The 16,355-nt window shown below is 38.5% G+C and overlaps 1 protein-coding gene across 2 annotated transcripts in view; it reads left to right on the forward strand.

Moving 5' to 3' along the window:
• Nucleotides 1-16,355, forward strand: part of SPPL3 (signal peptide peptidase like 3) — a 61,371-nt gene that overhangs the window by 34,981 nt on the left and 10,035 nt on the right. Inside the window, exons 2-6 of one of the 2 annotated variants that reach the window (XM_030025904.1) lie at nt 1,445-1,522; nt 7,686-7,780; nt 10,781-10,900; nt 14,286-14,364; nt 15,126-15,238. In XM_030025904.1, coding sequence (XP_029881764.1) covers nt 1,445-1,522; nt 7,686-7,780; nt 10,781-10,900; nt 14,286-14,364; nt 15,126-15,238 — 485 coding nt within the window. The remainder of the gene's footprint in view (nt 1-1,444; nt 1,523-7,685; nt 7,781-10,780; nt 10,901-14,285; nt 14,365-15,125; nt 15,239-16,355) is intronic. The other variant, XM_030025905.2, reaches the window with a different exon arrangement.

Below are 16,355 nucleotides of genomic sequence, written 5' to 3' on the forward strand. Positions count from 1 at the left end.
TCTCATTTTTTAAGAGCTTGTTCAACAAGTATATAATTTCATCTAGAAGAGGCAGTCTGTTTTTCAGTGATAGTTAATATTGAATTTCTATAGTAGAAGGTTCACATTTGTGTTTATATATTAAAAAAAGTATTTTAAAGTGTATGTTTAGTGGTTTGGTGATTTTCTCTGAATTGCTTTTAAACTGGGAATGGGATGAGTGATTCTTTAACTGTCTTGTAGCTTTAGTTTTTACTTGCTTGGTGCTATTTAATTTGGAACTATCATGTAATTCAATTATTTTTGTTCCATATCCCTAGTCTTGCTGAAATTAGGCTTTTCGGTTGGTTTTCAGAAATGTTTAGTTATCTTTTTTTGTAGGATAAGACTAATGCAATTAACATTGGGCATTATTCTTTTCCATTACTTTAGCACAAGTTGTCGAAGAATAATTGGGAGTTGTAGTGTGACTCCCGGCACCTCTCCTCATACGTTGTACCCCCACCAGCGTGGTGGCCCTCTGCTTGGCTCACTCCAGCGTGCCAGTGTTTTTTTCTTTTGGGGCCCCCAAAACTGTACACAAGACTCAAGATGGAGCTTCACAAGTGCTAAGTAGAGGGAGTGGTCATTTCTCTTGACTTGGGAGCTGTCGTCGTCTTGTTGGTCCATTCCTCAAGGTCCCTCTTAAAGGTTTTTCTGTCCTCTAGTATATCAACCCCACTCTCCGCAGCTGGCTGTCAGCTGGGAACTTGCTGAGGCTGCCTTCTGTTCCCATGTCCGGATGAAAAGAAGTTTCAGTGTAAGCTATAGAGTAGGGTTTGGTCTGTCAAGGATAGGGGAAAAAAAATGGTGAATATTAGTATTTATATTTCTGTGCTTTAAACACAAAGGTATGTTGTATCAGGAAACTGATCTAAATAAAGCTGGTTTTAAGCCTCCTGCTGAAATTTCTATTGGGAATCCTGTATCAAGTGTTTAATAAATGCATATTGCAGTTTGTTGTGAGGTTTGGGGTTTTTTGTTTTGTTTTGTTTTCCTGCACTAAGTGAACCTTGACTGCCATATTGCAATGTAACTATTATCAGTTAAGACATAAGAAGTCTTACAGAAAACAGGTTAGTGTTAGTTACATGCAAGGTTGCATTAGTTGCAATTGAAGCAATTTTAATGTGTTTGAGGAAAAAAATTCCAAATGTGGTGAGTTCTGCACAGGTTACCATAAGGCTTTTGAATTGTTCTTTGGTTGTTGTACAGATTTTGCATGCTGCAGTCTTGAATATAAAAAGTTAATTTACAAGCTACAGGTTTTATATGCCTAGATGATACAAGAACTTTAGAGAGCGCTGCCACAAAGATTTGTCATCCAATTCTCTATTTGTATTATAATAAGAAAAAGAATTAGCAAATGGCACTGGAGAAATGGACACTCGTAATGACACACCTGCCTTCTTTTTCCCAATTCCAGGGCATATTCCCTTGTGGATTCCAGTCAAGTGTCTACCTTCCTGATTTCTATTCTTCTCATAGTCTACGGCAGTTTCAGGTAAGATTTTTCTTTAAGGTTCTGCAGAATTTTTCAAATGAAAATATGGCAAGTGACTGAATACAGTTTATACCTTTTGTTTCATTGTATCTTTGTCAGACTGGCTAATGTAAGTTAACTATTTCTTGCTTTTGAAAAGGAAATGGAAAAGGAAGAAAAAGTAGCTAGTTGGGGTTTCTGAAAGATATAATTGTATGTCAAGTTACAGGCACATAAAAGATAACTTAGAAGTTAGTCCTTGAAGACAGCTCTGTAAAATTGTGTTTTGGAGGGTATAAAAGGAATGTCAAGAGAGATAGGAATGTAGTGTTATCGATAGTAGGATTTTATATATAACGTTTCAGTGTTGGTTGATTCAGCATTGTTGTGATTGCAAACAAGTTTTGTAAAATGGAGATTCCCGAGTCCCAGTGCTATTTACTTTAGTGTGAGTAACAGCTTAATAGAGAAGTGGGAAACACCATCAGTGTTGAAATCCAGCAAAGTGTCTGATAACTGCTGCAGGATAAGTTTGAATCTTCAAAAATCAAATGTGCCCCACTTTAGGAGACTTGAGTATAGTTTAGAGAAATCATTGTTGTCCCTTTAGGCTTACATCTTGTATTATACAGTTTGTTTTAATGTAGTAGCACCTAAGGAATGAGATTCATAGTGACATATTAAAAAAAAAATTAATCACAACATGAAAGTATGATTATTTTTTTTTTCAAACTTAAGTACAGCATGTTTTTCTTCCTGTTTCTTGAAGAACATTCCGTCATTTAACAAGTCTATGATCAAAGGCCATATATTCACTATGAAGTCTCTGAACTGCCATGAGTATTCCTGAAATAGATGATAGCCATGGTCATACATATGATGTAAGTTGCAGCTGTTAGGATAAGAGGTTTTAAAACGCCATCATAAGTTAATAAAATCATATAATGAAAGAGCCAATTTTTGGTAAGAGCTATCTGTTGTTGCTAGCGAGTATTAGGTAACAGCACTGCTGATGGAATTAAAATAGAAGGCTTTCGGAAGACAAAATCTAGAGATGATGAAAATACAAAAGAAATAAAAGGTTGTATGTGAGTAGCAATTGAGAAATGTTTAGGTTTTTTTCTTTAAGTTTTGAGTCAGTCTAGCATATAGTTGAGGGACTAATTCAATTTTTAACTATTTGAATTTATGCAGTTGTGTAAAAAGGAACTATGCATCTGGCTGCAAGAAGCCATAACAATTATTAAAATTCAATTGTGAAAACATAATGCAATGTAAAACAGCAGGAGGGCTTGAACTTAAATTGCCTGCCCTTCTCAGAGCTCCTTGCTCTTAAAAATTTTCCCCTGCTGTTTGCCATCCTATTCCTATAAGACATGCTCTTTTACCATCTCGTCCTATGATGTACATGTAAAACTGCTCACTTAACAAGGACTGCAAACTTCAGAACAATCTAACTTATTGGATGAAGTAGTGGAATGGTGATGGATACAAATCGATTGAGGAAATGCCCTGTTCTAGTCCGCTTCCTTTGCATGTATCCTGAAGACACCAAGATGCAAGCTATTACAGACCAAGATAGGGTCTCAAAGTTTTAAAATTAATTTCCTAATTAATTTCCTATATGTAGTTTCTTTAGCAGACACCTGAGCTGAAACCCACAGTTATGATGGTAACTTGGAAAGATTCCCATTCTGTTTGGTCAGCAAGTGAGGTCAAAAGCAGGTTTTTTACAGACAATTGTACAGTGGTGTTAACAAAGGGGTCTAAGATACAATTAAGTTAATTAAGGAATTCAAATGTGGTAGTAAGTTGAAAAATTATATTCATCTGGAAGTTTCTAAAGTAGTGAAATAAAAAACTTCTGGCGAAGTGGGTGGATTTTCTTAGAAAAGTGACTTGCCAGAAGGACGAAAGTTACAGCTTCGGGTGCTCATTCTCAAATGACAACAATGATGTCTTCATCTACATTTGAGTGCTTTGTCTCAAATGGAGCTGTCATAAGACAAAAAGCAAATAGCATTCCTTAGTTAACCTTCATGTTGCAGAAAGCAGGTTTTGTTTCTGATTTTCAGTCTGAAAAGAAGCTAATAGAGTGACTGTGGTATTGCTGGCAAGTGACTTAAACAGAAGTGCAGTAATAGGATCAGAAAGAATTGGGTGGGTGAGTCATTAGGATAAAATCCACGTGCGTGGTAGATCTAATCTAATGCAAGAGGTTTCAGGGGAACAAAGGAAAGCGTTGGTCCACTGTCCTTATTCATACAAGCAGCGTTTGTCCAAAACCAACACAAACCAAAAAACCCCAAACCCTCAAAATAGTCAGAATGTCTAACAGATCATGGGTAAAGTCTACATCCAGAATGAAGTTTACAGAGTTGAGTTCCCTGCTTCTCTTACTGTGGATGAACGAGCACTGCCTTCCTACATTTGTGCTGGGTCTGGAGTTGTAGTTTCAAGCCCTTCTGAACATCTCTCCCATATACATTCTGACTGTCTCTCAGTCCTTGAACTTTATATACTTTATTATTGACTGCCAAAGGGACAAGTATAATCTTTTAAACCGTTACAAGCTGTAAACTGGAACATGCAAGTATATGTGTTAGTTATGGCTTTTTAAAGAGGCGACCTTAGCTTGAAACAGGTTGTTTCCTGTGGGTTCTTGCAAGACAGCCACCTGTTCTTGTCCAAGTGCTTCTCTGTGATTTAAATGTTGGGGTTACTTTGCAGGCAGGTAACAGCTAAATCTTTTTCTATCCTATCACATATCCAGACATGGTCTCTCAGCTTATGTAAAGCCAGATTTAACCCAGAATCTACCTGTTCAAGTATCTGCTTTTAAACCAAACCAAGAAGCATGGAATGAAACTGGTGTCTTCTATCTCTAGGCTTTGGGTACCTAAAATAAGTGTGTAAATAGAATATAGTTCAAGCAGTGTCCTTAGGGTTGGCTTTACGACTTGACATTTACAGAAATCAGGATACGTATTTCACAATAAAACTTAAAGAGAAAGGCTATGGAGTTCATAAGCGTCTAAAGCCGCAGCGCTGGCAGGGTGGAATCGGGGATTTGGGCAGACCTCACCGAATGCTACAAAGGTTGTCTGCGCTTGTGCACGCACAAGTGGGTGCACATAAAATACATGCCGAAGGTGAGATGTTCTTATCAGAGACGTGGGACTCAGGCAGTCTTACTCCATATAAATGAAAATGTTTTTACATGCACTTTCTGCTATGGTTTCCACTATTCTTATTTCTACTCCAGATCTTGCATTGGAACTTGTCCTTTAATCTCACAGCAATGTTTTATAAGCAACTGTAGCAATGTTAGGCTCACTCTCTGTAACGTGCATTGAGATTTGATTCAATTAAACTGTTTGAGGTCAATGACTGATTCTGATTGTAACTTTTTATTTAGAGCAATTGAAATCTAGCAATTCTGTGGCAACCCACAATTCTCATAGTCCCAGAGCTGTTAAGATGGGTGACTGTCCTCACTAAGTAGAGCAAGAAGGAACTTCTCAATATATTGCATCTGCAAGCGACTCTATAGATCCATACTTGCTTTCATATTTCCTCCATTGTTTCATAAGAATATTCTCCCGCAGGGTTTCCCTGAAGCATTACTGCAGTGGAAGTGATCCATAGTTGAATCTGAACTTTCATGATAATAATGTGCCAGCAGCTTACTCATTCCTTTGGCCTCAGTGTAACCCTACTGAGTGGCTCCCTGTGGGAGGCTGAGCCATGCTTGCTTTGAAACATTGTGCTAGAAATCCTACCGACGTGAACTGTGAGGATACACAGAAGAAACAACGGTGTAGTTTATTGCCCGATGGGAGTGCTGGCTGAATGTTGCCTTTGGAAGCCCAGCAGAAACTTGAACAAAAAAGCAAACGTTTCGCAGCTTGCGATTTCTTTACAGTCCAGTTCCAGTAGTTTTGAGTATATCTTGTTTTACAATATAATTTTTAAATTTTTTGGAGGATGTTTCAGTGATCACCTCTCAATTTTTTTATTATGTTAGTGATGATTTGTAGCAGAGGGAAGAGCCAAATCATAAAACGGTTGGAGATTATTCAGAAGTTGTCTTGGATCAGCAGCTGTGTTGCTAAGTGAAAGTAATTTCCTAATTTATGCTTACATTAGAGGTAGGGATGTTTATAGGTAATAATGTAATAATTGCTGACACTATTGCAATGAAAGGAGAGGCGCTGAAATTGTTTATGAGCAGTAGATCTAATAGTTTATTTCCACTTTTCTTTGCTGATAGCAATCCCTTAAATTATGAGTTGCCCGATGCCACTGGGAGAATGATGGTGTGAAGTTCTTGCTAAACTGCGCTAATTCAAAGAGGAATGAAACACTGCACTGAGAAGAGAACTATCCTGTTTGGGTGACTCTTGGATCAAGTCCTGGAGGGTTGTCAGCCTCATCCCAGATTTTTATAGCTTGAGAGGAAAATTATGAGGCTACAGTGCACTAATGGGGAAAAAGGAAGTGTGAATGAAGGATAAAGGCACCCCAAACAAGATGGAGAGCAGACAGATCTTAGAAGAACAAGCTAAGAACAACAGATTAATTTGTTAGAATTCTAGTGTTCTCTGTTGCCTCTTTGTATTTTTGATAACTTTTCAGTTGATCCATAATCTGTGTAGAAGTACTGTATGTCTGAGGTTGAAGCTTCATCGTATTTTGCCTGAGCCCAAAAGCTGCTTTAATTCATACCGCTGTTTGGGAGCACTTGCATAATAGAAGCAGAAGAAACAAACCAGTTTTGTACTGGAAGAGGCTTTTTCTTGTTTTTGTTTTGTACAGTGAAACTGCTCAACCCCTCTGTCTTTAATACACCACACCTATCTTGATACTATAGACCTGTATGTGCTTGATTTCAGGTTGTGTGACTGCAGCACAGAATTGCTCACCTGTGCATTGTAGTAGGTAACCTATACACTAAAACAAAATCACTTTGATACCTATAGAATTGTGTAGAAGATTGTGGTGTGTTTTTTACGTGTCTGATGAATTAATAGAATTTGTTTACTTTGCATAGCACAATTACTCACAGCTAAACTTGAAAAGGAGTTTAATGCTTGTCGACCTGGAATTTTGAATGAAATACTCGGATGCTGCTGCAGACTTAAGACAGGAGCTGTACAGTGGGAGCTGTACAGTGCTTCTGGTGGTTCTCTGTAGCTTATTTGAATAAATAAATATGCAGCTAAATTATGGATAACATGCATGTATCAGAATGAGAAACTGTCATGGTTAACTCGATTGCTAGTATTTTTATTAAAAACAATGTAGAATTTACCAATAGACATGATTGCTGGCCAAAACAGACCTTAAGTGAAATCCCCTGTTTCAGAAAGTTATGCCAAAATTTGTTTGATGCAACTTCTAAATTATATTCTAAGTGAAGGACTGTGGCAAAAGGGGTAGAATACTGTGTTGGTTTGGAACTTTTTAAAAGTGTGTATATCAAAATGGAAAGATGAATCAATTACAGCTGAGCTGGGTACACAGGGGAATGTGGTCAGCTCTTACGGATTAATTAAATTGTATCAGTTTGTACTATTTATTCAGAGCTTCCTCTAGTCATCTGTTCTGCATGTATGTAAAATATGTATCTGGTTACTTTCTAGACTTCGCTGAAACTTTTTCAATGAAGTTAACACCTTACATTCAGCAGACAATTACTTACAAGCTAGTTTTGGTTATCATAACAAGATGTAGAGGAAGGAAATAATATTGTTTTAAAAATGAAACCCGATAGTTAAATTTGAATGAAAAGGATCAAAATGAGAACTTGGAAAGAGTTCAAATTCATCAGAGAATTGAAACGTTTATTGCATTTGCATCATGTTCTACACTTCCCAGTAATGCAGATAAGTATCTTTGTTATGGTTTGTTGTTAACACTTACCAGTTCAGACACTATGGTGACTAGACTCACTATTAGAACCTGTGTGATTTGGTGCCTCATCTGTACGTGTAAGTTTGGGGGTTTTTTTGGGTTGTTTTTTTTTTTTAATTTCTGGTATGTATGGTGTTTTTTCCAATAACCAGCATTAAAGGGCTTTTTCAGGGAGAGGGTGCTGTGGTAGAATGGTGATGAGACCATAGCTGACAAGCCTAAATAGGAGTTTGAAACTTGTCTGTTAAGTTTGCTTTGTTTCCTGCAGGTCTCTCAACATGGACTTTGAGAATCAAGACAAAGAGAAAGACAATAGCAGCGCAGCTGGGTCTTTTAATGGCAACAGCACCAATAACAGTAAGGGTTAGCTTTACTCCTTATCTTTCTTTTGTCACCTCAGTGTGCTGCATCTTCTTTTGCTTCATCCGTCCCTGTGTTTCAGCTACGTGCATTCTAGATTCACCTGATACAATGGAACTGTTTTGTCTAGGCACTTACCATCTTGCTATGCACTAATACTGCTATCTAGTTCATGCCCACAGAAGTTAAATTTAAAATGTCAATGTAACATTTCCATACCACATAAAAATTGCATGCTGCACAATTTGTCAGGTTTTACTGGAAATGGAAGCAGCTTTACTTTCAGAAAAAACACCACACAGTTCTGAGAAGGGAATGTAATTTCTCTTTGTCTGGAGTTTACCACTATGACGTATTAGCCAGTCCATAAGCAGTGAGAGATCTCATGGTATGCTAGCAAGTCCATAAGGATGATTCGGCTTTATCAATAGAGAAATTGAAGTATAGAGTTCACATGGCTTTGGGCAACTCATTTATAATGGACAACAAAATATGTGTCTACACACAATCCATTCAGAGTGGGGATTAACGTGTCAGCTCCTACGTGGTGATTGTCCCCTCTGTAATCTATAAATAGATTCCAGGCAGCTTGACCATTTGAGATATACTGTTTTGCAGGTAAAAATATGTACACGAACAGTTAGAGTAGAATGCGTTGTACACAATGTGCTGTAAATTCACACCTGAGTTTAACTTATAGCAATTTATATGGCCATATTCTGAGAATAGGCTCTAGAATGAATAGTTTCCGCAAGCTTAGAAGACAGGAGTGAGATATATGAGCAACCCTGTGCACAAAACCCTGAATGCTAAGTTTACTTTGTTTAAAATAAGAAATATAGCTTAAAAAAAAATAAAAGTAACATAAGTTGTATGTGCTTTTTTTGCTTTTTGCTGTTTTTTTAGTGTAGACTTTTGGAATTTACATAGTTGTCAGAGCACTGCTTCTGCTGACAACACAGAGCAAAGTGTTTGCTGTGCTTGGTGATCCAGGAATGAACAGTTGAGGCTTTTGGCATCTGGGAAGTAAGAGATGGCAGTCTGGGGCTGGGGAATAAGCACATTAAGGGGATTAGCTGTCAAAATGATCAGAAATGAAAAGAAGAACTTTGACATTTAACGCTGCAGGCACTAATTCCCATATGCCAAGGTGGTTTGTAGTATGTCATTTCTGGGGTTTTGTTTTGTTTGTTTTTTCTCTTGGGAGTTGAAGGGCATGTGAATAAATGCTCTTTCTCAAAGCAGGAGAAAGTAGATGCAAGTCACAGATTAGAACACAGAATTTCTGTGTCTGCACACTGTCATCACTCAGCTATCTATATTGTATTTTACTCTTTTGTACCAGACCTCAGTTACACAGAAATCCCAAGTGACTGAGTTCTGCTTTTTACTTTTAAAATTTATTGTGCTACTTATGTTTAAGAAGAATGGATCCATGACCTGAACTCATAAATGACCATACAGTGCAAGTGTCATGGCTTCCATGGTCATTGTTTAGCTTTTCTTTTATGAAAATGGTTAAATACTTCTGACAGATACACTCACTACAACTTCGTATTTCACGTGTGTTTGAGGTTTTTCAACAAACTCAGATACATTGGTAGGTAACCCGTTATTTAGACAATGTACCACTCTTCCACAGAAAAAAAAAAATAGACACATTCCCCACACCTGCACCCCCACTGTGTATATGTACTTGTATGTGTATGTCTGTGTATACGTGCGTACATACATATGCACAGATATTCTGCTCGATAACCTAAAAGCTTATCCTTAAAATCCTGGGACTGGTAAACCCCTCCTTCCTACTGCAGTGTCTAAATAATTTCAGGATAACACCGTGATGTTAAGCTGGTTTTAGATCTCATGTAGGTCTGAGTCTTGTATTAATTTTTCATTAGAGACATTTTGGATACTTCTTATCAAGTGACTACTTTAGATGTTACCTGTTATTTGAATGCTATACAAGTATAAGTATGTCTTGTATTTTTAATTGGGTTGCTACTTACGGCTTCTTTCCCCCCACGCTCATGATCAAATGTAAATACAGCTACAGAGACTGGTTAAGTACTAGAATTTGCAGGCACAGGTGGGGTTTTCAAAGCCTGATCTTCTCAATTTTGTTAGTAATTCTAAAACTTCATGGTAAAATATAGTTAAAAATGTCCTGTCCTGTTATTAATATCCCTAGTAGTCATACTGCATGGTTGAGGTGGGGGAAATAATCAGAATAAAATACTTCAGTATCTCTGCACTGTTTAAAATTGCTTCCAGCTATAAAATGTAAGCATGAATTTTTGTTGGTTTTTAGCATAAAAGGTGATTATAGTGCACGCTGAACTGAGTTGATAGTTTCATAAACAGGTAAATGGCTTCGGTGTTTTTTGAAAACTGCCCTGTATTGTGAGGCTTGATGTTATCTGGTGATTGCAATCAGTGATGCAATTTAAGTGCATGGTGGCCTTCACCCAAGTGGAATTTGAAGCTGTGGCACCCTTTGCACAAGTTCGGTCAGCCTAACGCTTCTGCAGCTCTGCTGTTGGTCAGGCTCTTCACCTCGTGCTGAGAGGTTAAATAAAACTTTCAGATGCTCTGTTCAACACATTTATGTTGCTCAGGGTAAAATGAAGCAAATACATAATTGCTATATGATCCCTCATCCCTAAATAATGTTAATTTTTGTAACTTGTTATTCATTCTGTCTATAGCACAAGAGAAAAGTCATACATTTTCTTTCAACTTTCAGTTCTTGGTTTCTGTAGAGCAGGGCTGTTGCTGTACACACCCAGCCGCTGTGATCATGCAGTTTAGCTGGAGTGTTTTTGCACAGACTGCTGTTCTTGGTTATGATAGCGCACGAGGATCTCGGAGTAAGCGTCTGTTGCACCAGCATTGTACTGGAATATATTGTCAGAGTCCTCAATTGTGTAGGTGAGGACAGGCTGTCGATATGTAGGTGGTAAGAAATAGGCCAAGTTAAATGTCACTTTCTTTCTTCTGCAGGTATTCAAACCATTGATTCTACCCAGGCGTTGTTCCTGCCGATCGGAGCGTCTGTGTCTCTCCTAGTTATGTTCTTCTTCTTTGATTCAGTTCAAGTTGTCTTTACAATATGCACAGCAGGTGACTAAGTTTTCTTCTCTTTATAAGAATTGGAATAGAACAGAAAGTGTTGATAGAATTAAATATTGTTGATAAGAATTATAATACGTGTCATAGTACATTTAAAAAAAAATCATCAGGTTTCACAGTTGTATTTTCCTGTCTCTGTAGCTATTAATAAGGTGACAAGTATTATTTGAGAAGTATTTTCCACTTGGAGATTTGCTAAACCTACGCAACTATAAATTGCCAGAGTTTTGAAAGATGCTGGATGTATTATTTTATGTGAAGTTCACTTGTTTATAAATCAGTGCTCAGAACTGTACATGGTATTTCATAATTCAGGTACTTTATAGGATCATAGCATAACTCTGGAGATCCTATCCAGTGACTTCTTTTCCTAGTTTAATTTTGGTTTTTGCTTTTATGCAGTTTTTCTTTGTTTCAAGGGTACCTCTGCTCTCACTAGCATTTTGAGTATTAATCTTTTATACTGCTTGAGTCTAGAACAAAAATGAAACTGTTGTCCGCAAATAAATTGGAAGTCCTCTGCTCCTGTTTATTATTATTTACATTTTGGCACTTAAATAAACAGCAGGGCTTTGATTTTTGGAAAATTTTGGCCTTTTGATCTTTTTGCAGTTCTTCAAGAGACCAACTGCTGTTCAGGGTAGCAAGATTCTTCCTACTGCTCCAAATATGCAGCAGCTTTCAAAAATTGTACTCCTTAGTCCACATACTGAGCCTGTGAAGATTTTTAAATCCCTAAATACCTCTCATCCTCTCCTACTTCTTCATGTATATGCAGTGCAGGCTTTTCCCTCACGACTTAACTCCTGAGCTATGCATCCTCTCCAGCCTCTTAAACACGGCTGATGTTGATGGGTGAAATCTAAATCTCTGCTCTTGACATGAGTCTTAAGACTCCTATCGCTAATTCTGGAGGCACAGTCCTGTAGAGGTTTGCTGAGTACTGCTTTTATAACTACGACCTATGACACCTATGTTCTTTCCTTTTAAAAATAAATTATTACTTCAGATAAGTTCTACTATATGCTAGATATTAGGGGAATATATGTACACACATATATATAAGATATTGTAAGGGAAGACTTAGGAGAAAAGACAAATTTTGTCAATTTTATGGGTCCATTTATTTCCAGAATGACCTTGAGGTGTAACTTTATTTGTAACGTTTGTGGTGTGTAATTAGATGATACTGTGTTGGTTTGGGCTTGTTGGCAGGTCTAAGAGGATGGAGTCTGTTTGGATCAGTGCACTTGGTTGTCCTTTATTCTTGAACCTGGTTTTATGACACTTCTGTGCTTTTCCTTGGTCTTGCATCAGAGGGTGTCATTAACCACAGGGGACTTTGGCCCCAGAACCTCTAAAATGCAAAGCTTCCTTAGAGGCTATACAGCCGGCTGCGGACCCTCCTGGAGTTGGGAACCTGGGAGCTGTGGGACTTGGTCCTTCTGTCCCCTGAAGCTTAAGTAGTGCTGTTTTACATCCTCTTTTTGTAGATTTTAGAGGCTGATGTGGGGGGGCTTCTGAATCGTAGCCGATGTCTGGTTTCTTAAACCGCTCTTAAATCTTCCTCCCACAAAGATTTGCCTTTCAGGGAAGAGGCAGGAGCAAGGGTAGGTACAGCAAGCAGCCCACGGCCAGGACCAGCTGCTAAGCAGAGGGCAGAGCTGAAGAGTTTGGCGCGTTGCCTGCAGACAGGAGTTAAGCCGATTGAATAATAGGTATTGAGACTAGAGGGAAGAGAAAACTTATGGCTGGAAGCCTGGACAGTCAGGAACGAGATTGAGAGCGGGTGCTCGTGTGTCTTAGTGTGATTACATTTTAATTCTTAGATTCTCTGAATGAGCCCAGCTTTGGGGTGGCAGCGGTTGGGGCCACCAGGGCAGGAGGTGCAGGGTTCCCTGCTGAGAAGAGCTGGAGGGGAGGAAGGGGAAGGAGAGATTCCAAGGGCAAAGAAGGTTGGTTTGGGGTGAGGAAGGGTCAGTCCCGCTGTGGTGGAGGGGGAGTAGGGAGCAGGGCAGGCACCGAGGCCTGCGGGACTTGGGGCAACAGGGGCACAGGTTTGCTGTGCAGCGTTCTTTGCCAGGCACCTCTGAAAAGGTTCCTAGTTCAACGTGTGCAGAGTTGCCACGCTCTTCATTCTTTCTCTACCCGTTCTGCTTCTTTTTTTCTCTCCTCTCTCAAATATTGTTAGAACTGTGATTTTTCCATGGTGCTGTTTGCATACAGGCACTTTTTTTTTTTAATTAATTGATTTTTTTTTTTTTTTTTTTTTTTTTTTTAATCTTCCTCCTGCCAGAAGGGGGTTAGAATTGAGGGGTGAAAAGTTGTGGTTTGACCAAACCAATTTCTTTTCTCCAGTTGGCTTAAGCTGTGTACTAAAGAGAATGTTTGATTCCTTCCCATTATCTTCATTTGAGGAGAGAAAAAAAAAAAAAATCCCTTTTAAAAACCAACAACAACCACCCCAATTTTTAAAGGAATGAGTAGAGGACAGCACAAAGATTTGGTTTGCAGCATGCAGAAAATGTCAAGCGATTCTTCCATTTTCATTTCAGTCTGTTCTTGCTACAGCAGTTTTGAATGTGTGCTGCTGACGTGTCTGTGTCTCCATGCCCTCGCTCTTCAGTCTTTTAAACAGTCCCCAGTACAAATTCAGTGCTATTATTTTTAAAAAAAACTGAAAGGAAAAATGATTATAAATACCAGCAGTTACTAAATGTTTTTACAAATGCGTGGGTGGGATAAGTATGTTTCTTAAAAAAGAAAATGTTTATGGAAATAGTCTATTTGGATATTTATGTATTTCTATCACCCTGTTTTCAAAAACTTAAAGCACTTCATATTTTAAAAAATTTAAGTTGCCAGCTACTGGATATAGCTTATTTTAAGTTGGACTGTTTCAGTAATGAATAAAGGGTTTTGAGTGAGATGGGGGGGGGAGTGACTATCTTAGTTAAAAAGTGGCAAAAAACCTTTATTATGCTGACTTAGTCTGTGTCATATGTTGAAGAATTTTAAAAGAAACTCAACCAGTTTGTAGTAAATTCTTTTGTCTTTTTTTTTTACTCGGAATATTTGAAAACTGTTTTTCTTGCTGACATGATCATGAATAGCTTTAAGACTTTTTTTTTAAGGTTTGGGGATGGGGCGTTGCATTCCTTTGAGAGCTTTTATTTTGATTGAAGTTTGAAAGCGTACTAACAACTGAAGTTCTGCAGAAAATCTTGGAGCCTTTAGCTGCTCTTGCTTTAATAATACTGCAGCATATGATAACAGGACATTGTTGCAAGAGCTTTTTCAAATTGGAGAAGCTTGTTTGTGTACTGTAGAAATTGGGTCTGAATGTACTAATATTACCTTTTCTTCCTTTTTCTAGTCCTTGCAACAATAGCTTTTGCTTTCCTTCTGCTCCCGATGTGCCAGTACTTAACACGGCCTTGTTCACCTCAAAACAAGTAAGGACTCGAGAAATCTTTTGCTCCTCTTCTTGTATGTTGTATTTATTTCTTTTAATGAGAATTCTTTAACGGAGTCTTGGATTACGAGCATTAACCTCAGGGCTTCAGGGCTGATGTTTGTGCATATTTTTGTGCCAACACTATGTTTCCACATTGAAACTAGGAACCACAATTTCTGCAAGTCACGCATGCTTGGCAGCCTGGGAAATGCGGTACCATTGCAGGAGACTAGATTTCCCAACACTGGTTTTTAAGAACTTTGGCTTATTTTGGCTGGGATTTCAGAGTTTGGGATTTGGTACTGGATTTTAATGTTTGTTAACGTTGGACTATGGATTTTAATGCTGGCTCTTTCAGAGACTGTAGTTACACTGGTGAAAATTACAGTTGTTAATGTCGTGTTTTGAAACTAGTTTGTTTGGTTTTTTTTACCTTGTGACTGGAGTTCATGTTGCAAAAAGCACTATCTTATAAGATGGAAATAGAAAATAGCATTCATGGTAACAATTTCAAGAGAGGTGCCAGGGTTTACAGGGTTTTTTCCATCTCTGTAGTTCAGGCTTTACGCACATGATTTGAATGTGAGGAAAGCTTTTATTTTGTTGCTGTTTTGGTACCTATTTGTGGCAAAGGAACTTCCCTTCAGTTGTTCTTGGCATCTTTCACCAGCAGTTGAGCCTCGTTCCAACAGCGTCCATTTTCTGTTCTTTAAATGGAAACATAAAGTCTTCTAGCTCATGTTTATATGTTGTTCCTAGGATTTCCTTTGGCTGCTGCGGGCGTTTCACTGCTGCTGAGTTGCTCTCATTTTCTCTGTCTGTGATGCTTGTCCTTATCTGGGTCCTAACTGGCCACTGGCTCCTTATGGATGGTGAGTATGTGAATTGAGGGATTTTACTACTGGTTTGTGCCTGTTCTGACACATCCAGTCACCTGGTGATGATTGGTGAAATTTGCTAATATTAATGGCTTGCTGAGTTGTAATATTGTGTGGTAGACTCCCTGAAAACAACCGCTGTCAGGAACATGCAAGGGTAGTGTTTGGGACACCTGTTTTTCTGGTTTGTAAAAGCTTCCAAGGAAGTGCCAGAACAGTCATGAAAGATATTCTGCACCTGTGTGGTGTAGGGTGAATCACCAGTTTTAGTTAAAGGTGTGTGGAGACAGTGGTTGTTTATGAAACATAACTTGATCTTAACAATCTGGTTAATTTCTGCTGTGCGTCTTGCTGTTTATTGGTTCAGATGATCAAATAATTTGTTGTGAGACAGTTCACAGTAGCTGGTTGTCTTTGATCTCTTTGATGCTTGCCATGGATGGTGAGATGGGTGAAGCTGGCAGGCATCCAGTTGGCTTGAAGGTGTGATTTTTTTTTTTTTTTTTTTTTTTTTAATGCTGGTTGAACTGAATTCACAGCTTACTGTTCCAAAAAGGAGCTTTCCTTCTCCCCTCCTGCCTTCCAGATCTCTTGTGCTAGCTCTGGCACTCATTTAATCACATGGTAAACTGATTCAGCTCACTAGAATGGCAGCATACTCTCTTTTTTTGCAAGGCTATTTTTCTGCTGCTGCAGTGAGATGAATTGGATTATTGTGCAGTCAGGTATGTGCTAAATTTGGCAAAAGGTAAGTGGCAGCATGATGGGATCTGAGAGGATGGAGTGGATATGATAGCAAAGGCACGAAGGGGTAGCCAGGAGCAGGACCTCCGCTTCTCAGTAGTGTCAGGCAGCTAAATTGGCTTAGGACATCTAATGAAATGGCACCCTGAGGTTGTGATTGCTTGAGGAAAAATAGCTGGGACAACATCGCCTGCCCGTGAAATTGTTTGTTGCAATAGAAAACATACATCCCATCAGCTTTCCAGCTCCTCCTAGAAGATAGCAGCAGCAGCAAGTCCTTAGCACTGAAACCTCTTATGGCACCTTGATTATTTCTTTTGTGTATAGGCGTTGTGTTTCATTCATGCTTTTTGCTGCTTTAAAAGCT

Source organism: Aquila chrysaetos, chromosome 9, assembly GCF_900496995.4.
Source record: "Aquila chrysaetos chrysaetos chromosome 9, bAquChr1.4, whole genome shotgun sequence".
Taxonomy (NCBI): domain Eukaryota; kingdom Metazoa; phylum Chordata; class Aves; order Accipitriformes; family Accipitridae; genus Aquila; species Aquila chrysaetos.